The sequence below is a fragment of the Notothenia rossii genome (genome assembly GCF_949606895.1).
Source record: "Notothenia rossii genome assembly, chromosome: 7".
NCBI lineage: Eukaryota > Metazoa > Chordata > Actinopteri > Perciformes > Nototheniidae > Notothenia > Notothenia rossii.
Genome location: NC_136905.1, coordinates 5,613,846 through 5,622,551, shown reverse-complemented (window position 1 = coordinate 5,622,551; position 8,706 = coordinate 5,613,846). Strand labels below are relative to the sequence as shown.

At 42.5% G+C, this 8,706-nt stretch overlaps 1 protein-coding gene across 2 annotated transcripts in view; it reads left to right on the top strand.

The window, feature by feature from the left end:
* hormad1 (HORMA domain containing 1) overlaps positions 1 to 8,498 on the top strand; it is a 48,096-nt gene extending 39,598 nt beyond the window's left edge. For both annotated transcript variants that reach the window (XM_079639990.1, XM_079639989.1), the window contains exons 11-16: positions 174 to 242; positions 1,374 to 1,431; positions 1,854 to 1,906; positions 4,300 to 4,383; positions 7,437 to 7,487; positions 7,754 to 8,498. In XM_079639990.1, the coding sequence (XP_079496116.1) occupies positions 174 to 242; positions 1,374 to 1,431; positions 1,854 to 1,906; positions 4,300 to 4,383; positions 7,437 to 7,487; positions 7,754 to 7,849 (411 nt within the window). In that variant the 3' untranslated portion in view covers positions 7,850 to 8,498. The remainder of the gene's footprint in view (positions 1 to 173; positions 243 to 1,373; positions 1,432 to 1,853; positions 1,907 to 4,299; positions 4,384 to 7,436; positions 7,488 to 7,753) is intronic.
* Positions 8,499 to 8,706: the final 208 nt, after the last annotated feature.

Sequence of the window (8,706 nt, the reverse complement as noted above, 5' to 3'; positions counted from 1 at the left end):
GCCCTCTGTGAAAAACGTTTGGACACCCCTGCTCTATACGCTCTAACAATGATACTCATTTGTCGTTCTTAATATTCAGCTTCTTTGAGGGAGTTCTGTCTTTAGTCGATGCCTGTTTGTCCTTTCTCTGGGAGCTGAGTTGTGATTGAGTGCTCGTTGCTAAATGTCTGCAGGTGGAGGAGAGTGTTAATGTGACGGAGAAGTGGATTCTGAATATGGAGGAGGAGGGAGACCTGTCGCAGGTCAGCACACACACATCACCTCTGACATGCAGCTTGTTTACACTCAGCAGGGAAGATTCAAAGGCTCTATCGTCCTATGACCAGCAGCTACTGGGTCTTCCACCTTTAAGACCAGTGTGACGTCTTCCCCTGAGAATACACGATAGTTACTTGAACAGCTTTGTGATTGACATATGTATTGGGAAATGTGTGAGGCTACAGGTCCTGTGTGTGTGTGTGTGTGTGTGTGTGTGTGTGTGTGTGTGTGTGTGTGTGTGTGTGTGTGTGTGTGTGTGTGTGTGTGTGTGTCTGTGTGTCTGTGTGTGTGTGTGTGTGTGTGTGTGTGTGTGTGTGTGTGTGTGTGTGTGTGTCTGTGTCTGTCTGTCTGTCTGTGTGTGTGTGTGTGTGTGTGTGTGTGTGTGTGTGTGTGTGTGTGTGTGTGTGTGTGTGTGTGTGTGTGTGTGTGTGTGTCTGTGTGTGTGTGTGTGTGTGTGTGTCTCTGTGTGTGTGTCTGTCTGTCTGTCTGTCTGTCTGTCTGTGTGTGTGTGTGTGTGTGTGTGTGTGTGTGTGTGTGTGTGTGTGTGTGTGTATGTGTGTGTCTGTCTGTCTGTCTGTCTGTCTGTCTGTCTGTCTGTGTGTGTGTGTGTGTGTGTGTGTGTGTGTGTGTGTGTGTGTGTGTGTGTGTGTGTGTGTGTGTGTGTGTGTGTGTGTGTGTGTGTGTGTGTGTCTGTGTCTGTGTGTGTCTGTCTGTCTGTCTGTGTGTCTGTCTGTCTGTCTGTCTGTCTGTCTGTCTGTCTGTCTGTCTGTCTGTCTGTCTGTCTGTCTGTCTGTCTGTCTGTCTGTCTGTCTGTCTGTCTGTCTGTCTGTCTGTCTGTCTGTCTGTCTGTCTGTCTGTCTGTCTGTCTGTCTGTCTGTCTGTCTGTCTGTCTGTCTGTCTGTCTGTCTGTCTGTGTGTGTGTGTGTGTGTGTGTGTGTGTGTGTGTGTGTGTGTGTGTGTGTGTGTGTGTGTGTGTGTGTGTGTGTGTGTGTGTGTGTGTGTGTGTGTGTGTGTGTGTGTGTGTGTTCGTGTGTGTGTGTGTGTGTGTTATCAGAGCAGTTTGTTTCTGTGGTCAGCATGTTGACACTTTGAGATAAACATGTTTTAATCTCTAGACTCATGTGATTGAAGACGTGGAGAAGCCTGACGACAGCATAGACTTGGACAACACGGGTACATCCTCCTTACAGTTCACTTCAACTGCCGTACACTCTCCTGGCTTCTCTTCGGCCTTGTTTGTGATGTAATGTGTGTGTGTGTAATGCAGGAGATTAAACCATCTTTGATAAAAGAATTCTTGTTGAACATCATTATAAGCCAGTAGATGTTCTAATCTAAGAGTGAGGTGTGTGAAAGGGATATAAAAGGCATCATACAGTAAAGCCTCATTTGTGATTTTATTTTGTAATATTAAAAATCACTTTAGAGGTTTTTTATTTTTTCATATTTAACACTTTTTGTCTTGAGACATTTTACGACATTTCTATTCAAATGACTTACTTTTAAACCTCATTGAATAAATGAGAGCCTACTTTTGACTCTTATACTTTGAAACTATATGAACATTGTTTTCTTTCTTTTTTCCTGAACCCAAGAGATCGAGATGAGCTGCCATGAGAAGATCGAGAGCTGTGAGGAAGTTATGGAGGTACGTGAGACATTAAGTACACGAGCTCAACTCAGTGGGAACACTTTACACATTCAATCATTACCATTTGAATCTTGAGTAAAAGTAGAAGTACGCAGATCTTGTTCTTGAGTAAAAGTAGAAGTACTCAGATCTTGTACCTGAGTAAAAGTAGAAGTACTCAGATCTTGTACCTGAGTAAAAGTAGAAGTACTCAGATCTTGTACCTGAGTAAAAGTAGAAGTACTCAGATCTTGTACCTGAGTAAACGTAGAAGTACTCAGATCTTGTACCTGAGTAAAAGTAGAAGTACTCAGATCTTGTACCTGAGTAAAAGTAGAAGTACTCAGGTCTTGTACTTGAGTAAAAGTAGAAGTACTCAGATCTTGTTCTTGAGTAAAAGTAGAAGTACTCAGATCTTGTTCTTGAGTAAAAGTAGAAGTACTCAGATCTTGTCCTTGAGTAAAAGTAGAAGTACTCAGATCTTGTCATGAGTAAAAGTAGAAGTACTCAGATCTTGTTCTTGAGTAAAAGTAGAAGTACTCAGACCTTGTACTTGAGTAAAAGTAGAAGTACTCAGATCTTGTTCTTGAGTAAAAGTAGAAGTACTCAGACCTTGTTCTTTAGTAAAACTAGAAGTACTCAGATCTTGTTCTTGAGTAAAAGTAGAAGTACTCAGATCTTGTTCTTGAGTAAAAGTAGAAGTACTCAGATCTTGTTCTTGAGTAAAAGTAGAAGTACTCAGGTCTTGTACTTGAGTAAAAGTAGAAGTACTCAGATCTTGTCCTTGAGTAAAAGTAGAAGTACTCAGATCTTGTTCATGAGTAAAAGTAGAAGTACTCAGATCTTGTTCTTGAGTAAAAGTAGAAGTACTCAGACCTTGTACTTGAGTAAAAGTAGAAGTACTCAGATCTTGTTCTTGAGTAAAAGTAGAAGTAATCAGATCTTGTTCTTGAGTAAAAGTAGAAGTACTCAGACCTTGTTCTTTAGTAAAACTAGAAGTACTCAGGTCTTGTTCTTGAGTAAAAGTAGAAGTACTCAGATCTTGTTCTTGAGTAAAAGTAGAAGTACTCAGATCTTGTTCTTGAGTAAAAGTAGAAGTACTCAGGTCTTGTTCTTGAGTAAAAGTAGAAGTACTCAGATCTTGTTCTTGAGTAAAAGTAGAAGTACTCAGATCTTGTTCTTGAGTAAAAGTAGAAGTACTCAGATCTTGTTCTTGAGTAAAAGTAGAAGTACTCAGGTCTTGTTCTTGAGTAAAAGTAGAAGTACTCAGATCTTGTTCTTGAGTAAAAGTAGAAGTACTCAGATCTTGTTCTTGAGTAAAAGTAGAAGTACCAGAGTGTAGGAATACTCTGTTACAGTAAAAGTCCTGCATTCAAAATGTTCCTCAAGTAAAAGTAGAAAAGTATTCTCATCAAAATATAGTTAAAGTAGCGACAGTAAAAGTAGTCATCGTGCAGATTGGTCCATTTCAGAATAATATATATGATATGTTTTATAATGATTGATCATGAAAGCGTTCTCAAAGCTGGTAAAGGTGCAGCTAGTTTGAATGACTTTGTATTCTGCAGGGTAGCTGGTGGATTTACTCCAGGTGGAACTAAAGTCTGATTTAACACTTGATTAGATTTCACATCATTCATCCACATCTGAGAAGTAACTAAAGGTATTAAATACATGGAGTGGAGTAAAAGTACAACATGTACCTCTGAAGTGAAGTGGAGTAGAAGTACAAAGTAGCATAACATGGAAATACTCAAGTAAAGAAGTACCTCAAAATTGTACTTAAGTACAGAACTAGAGTAATTGTACTTAGTTACTTTACACCAGAGCATACGAGGCATTTGTTTTGGTATAAATGGAGAAATAAGAAGTAATCAGAAGACAAAAGCAAATCCTGCTCAACAGCTTGGAAATTGAGATAATAAAAACAGAACAAAGTGAAAAAGTTCTGCCATTTTTCATTTGGCTATATTGGGAATGTATTCTTTCTCCACTTAAGGAACATGGTAAACAACAACATGTGTGATGGGAGTAAAGACAAGATTGAAATGTGAGAAGATATCTATTCAAATCTAGTATAACGTACTTTCAATAATAATAATAAGTGTTAGGAAAGCACCTTTCACAGAAATAGAATTCACAAAGTGCTTCACAAGCAGTTCAAAGGAAGACCACAGAAACATGAACACAATAACAACATGAGGCAGAAATGAAAGGTCAACATAAAAACCAAACCCAGACCACGTGGAGTCCTGACAGGAACAACGTGAGATCAGAACACGTCTCAAGTGAAGCCAGTGTAAGAAGATGGCTCTCAACACAAGGAGAATGACTGCAGGCTCAGTGTCAGCACGAAGCCCCTTTGAGAGCACTTCATGACGGCTGTCGTCACGGACCATCTGTCCCCTCAGATGGTCGCTATGGGGAAGAAGACCTCCGTCATGGAGATGGGTATGAAGAGGACGAGGAGCGGACGCATCATCAGGTCCACCACGGTCAGTCAGACACTTTAAGGCTCAACAGCTAGCTATCCATGTCTCTTCTACATCAACATGTGTCCCCTCTTCTCCATGTCTCTTCTACATCAACATGTGTCCCCTCTTCTTCATGTCTCTCCTACATCAACATGTGTCCCCTCTTCTTCATGTCTCTTCTACATCAACATGTGTCCCCTCTTCTTCATGTCTCTTCTACATCAACATGTGTCCCCTCTTCTTCATGTCTCTTCTACATCAACATGTGTCCCCTCTTCTTCATGTCTCTTCTACATCAACATGTGTCCCCTCTTCTTCATGTCTCTCCTACATCAACATGTGTCCCCTCTTCTTCATGTCTCTTCTACATCAACATGTGTCCCCTCTTCTTCATGTCTCTTCTACATCAACACGTGTCCCCTCTTCCTCATGTCTCTTCTACATCAACATGTGTCCCCTCTTCTCCATGTCTCTCCTACATCAACATGTGTCCCCTCTTCTTCATGTCTCTTCTACATCAACATGTGTCCCCTCTTCTTCATGTCTCTTCTACATCAACACGTGTCCCCTCTTCCTCATGTCTCTTCTACATCAACATGTGTCCCCTCTTCTCCATGTCTCTCCTACATCAACACGTGTCCCCTCTTCTCCATGTCTCTCCTACATCAACATGTGTCCCCTCTTCCTCATGTCTCTTCTACATCAACATGTGTCCCCTCTTCTCCATGTCTCTCCTACATCAACATGTGTCCCCTCTTCCTCATGTCTCTTCTACATCAACATGTGTCCCCTCTTCTCCATGTCTCTTCTACATCAACATGTGTCCCCTCTTCTCCATGTCTCTCCTACATCAACATGTGTCCCCTCTTCCTCATGTCTCTTCTACATCAACATGTGTCCCCTCTTCTCCATGTCTCTCCTACATCAACACGTGTCCCCTCTTCTTCATGTCTCTTCTACATCAACATGTGTCCCCTCTTCTCCATGTCTCTTCTACATCAACATGTGTCCCCTCTTCTCCATGTCTCTCCTACATCAACATGTGTCCCCTCTTCCTCATGTCTCTTCTACATCAACATGTGTCCCCTCTTCTCCATGTCTCTCCTACATCAACACGTGTCCCCTCTTCTTCATGTCTCTTCTACATCAACATGTGTCCCCTCTTCTTCATGTCTCTTCTACATCAACATGTGTCCCCTCTTCTTCATGTCTCTTCTACATCAACATGTGTCCCCTCTTCTTCATGTCTCTCCTACATCAACATGTGTCCCCTCTTCTTCATGTCTCTTCTACATCAACACGTGTCCCCTCTTCTTCATGTCTCTCCTACATCAACATGTGTCCCCTCTTCTTCATGTCTCTTCTACATCAACACGTGTCCCCTCTTCTTCATGTCTCTTCTACATCAACATGTGTCCCCTCTTCTTCATGTCTCTTCTACATCAACATGTGTCCCCTCTTCTTCATGTCTCTTCTACATCAACACGTGTCCCCTCTTCTTCATGTCTCTTCTATATCAACATGTGTCCCCTCTTCTCCATGTCTCTTCTTCATCAACATGTGTCCCCTCTTCTTCATGTCTCTTCTACATCAACATGTGTCCCCTCTTCTCCATGTCTCTTCTACATCAGCATGTGTCCCCTCTTCTCCATGTCTCTTCTAGGTCAACATGTGTCCCCTCTTCTTCATGTCTCTTCTACATCAACACGTGTCCCCTCTTCTTCATGTCTCTTCTACATCAACATGTGTCCCCTCTTCTTCATGTCTCTTCTACATCAACATGTGTCCCCTCTTCTTCATGTCTCTTCTACATCAACATGTGTCCCCTCTTCTTCATGTCTCTTCTACATCAACACGTGTCCCCTCTTCTTCATGTCTCTTCTACATCAACATGTGTCCCCTCTTCTTCATGTCTCTTCTACATCAACACGTGTCCCCTCTTCTTCATGTCTCTTCTACATCAACATGTGTCCCCTCTGTGGAAAGAGACTCTGAAAGTTTCAGGAACAAAGATTCTCTCTCTTTTTGATCCATTTCTATAAAAACCTGTCAAAACCACTTTATGATGTCATAACGATGTTTTGTCTTGTGTAGCCATTAGCCAATCAGCAACCAAGGTACCCCCCCCATATCACCTGAAACTCCTCCTAGAGCACCATTGAGTTCTTTGTAACCAAATGTCTCTCAGAGGGGCGTGGGGAGGGGCTCCTTATTTTCATCTAAAGTAACAGACAGAGAATCAGCACTTTGGAAACAGGGCTGAAACAGAGGGGATTATGGGTAATGCTGCAATGATCTGTTTGGTGTTTAAGCCAATCAGAGACAGGCTCTGTATATATCTGACACCTATAATATATTGATGAAAAACAGTTTAATAGGAGACCTTTAAAACCACCTCAGTTGCCCAAAGTGCTGTACAGGGACCAAATATAAAATAACACAATAGGAGTAAAATATAAAAAATATTTAAAAACAAGGTAAAAAGCACAATAACTAGAAACATATAAAAACACATACAAATATCTAAATGTTATGTTCAACTATAGTATTAAAAGCCAGTGTTAAGAGGTGACTTTTTAGCTGAGATTGAACTCCTAACCCTGATACAGCTAGAGCTCCTTCAACCCGAGGAACATCTACACTCTGATTATTGATAATGATGTGTGTGTAAATGAAGCTAAGCAAAAGTTTGTATCTTGTACTTTACTCCAAAAACACTGTCTCCTTATTTTAGGAACGTGCCATCAGTTGTAGAAAGCCGATGCTAAGTAGATCTTTTATCTTTAAACAGACGCCCTGTTATCCTTTGTGGGTTTTCCCTTTTCTTGTAGTGTGTTATAGGTTTGTGTGCATGTATGCGGTTTGTAAAAGACTGAAATGAATTGGTGTGTGTGTGTGTGTGTGTGTGTGTGTGTGTGTGTGTGTGTGTGTGTGTGTGTGTGTGTGTGTGTGTGTGTGTGTGTGTGTGTGTGTGTGTGTGTGTGTGTGTGTGTGTGTGTGTGTGTGTGTGTGTGTGTGTGTGTGTGTGTGTGTGTGTGTGTGTGTGTGTGTGTGTGTGTGTGTGTGTGTTGCAGACAAACGTGACAGTGAACAACATGACACCGGCACCGAAGACGGACAAACTGGTGAGAATCTAATCTTTAAAGTGTTAAATAAACCCTAATTTAACATACATTTAAATCTGTAAATGTAAATAATGAAGCTGCACCTTCACATAAAAAGCTTTTCGACTGAAGACATGGGATGGGTTTTGAGAGAAACATGTTGGAGGCCGTAGGTTTTTGCTTCACAGATGAATCAGCGCTGATTCTCCGAGTGGGATGTTGTCTGTCAGTAAGAATAAAAGTGTGTGTTTGACTTGTTGCCAACCGGGCGTGTCCTCTTTGTTCAGGTTTGTCAGTACGAGATCCCCAACAGCCAGGGGACGCCGTGCTCCTCCTCGTCCAACAAGAGGCGCAAGTTCAGCGAGCCCAAAGAGCGCTACTGACCTGGCGTCAGACGGCTGGCTTCAGACGGCTGGCGTCAGACGGCTGGCGTCAGACGGCTGGCGTCAGACGGCTGGCTTCAGACGGCTGGCTTCAGACGGCTGGCGTCAGACGGCTGGCTTCAGACGGCTGGCGTCAGACGGCTGGCTTCAGACGGCTGGCTTCAGACGGCTGGCTTCAGACGGCTGGCGTCAGACGGCTGGCTTCAGACGGCTGGCGTCAGACGGCTGGCGTCAGACGGCTGGCGTCAGACGGCTGTCTTCAGACGGCTGGCGTCAGGCGGCTGGCGTCAGACGGCTGGCGTCAGACGGCTGGCTTCAGACGGCTGGCTTCAGACGGCTGGCTTCAGACGGCTGGCTTCAGACGGCTGGCGTCAGACGGCTGGCTTCAGACGGCTGGCTTCAGACGGCTGGCTTCATTCACATTCATGATTTTTATATTTATATTTCTAGTCTTTTTTTTGACATGGATTTTTTAAATTATTGCAACATTTCTGTTTCTGTGATATTACTTTGTGTTTGTACTCAACGCTAATCCAAATGGTGGACAGTTTACATGTTTGAATGTTTTCCTTGCTGCAGTATTTAAATTTCATTTTAATGCTTGTTTGACAAAGCAGGATTTAATACTTGAATAAAATATGAAATTGCATCTTGTGTTACAGTTTATGACTATACGTTTTAAAGGGGAACTATCATGCAAAATGCACTTTTTGATGTCTTTTCTACATAAAGATGTGTCCCCGGTGTGTCGGGAAACTCACGCAGCGTCAGAAAATAAAACCCTCTCTCTTTCCTCCGTACCCAAATCTCTAAAAACGGGGGAACAACGGAGCTGATCCAGATTTGCGTCCGATATG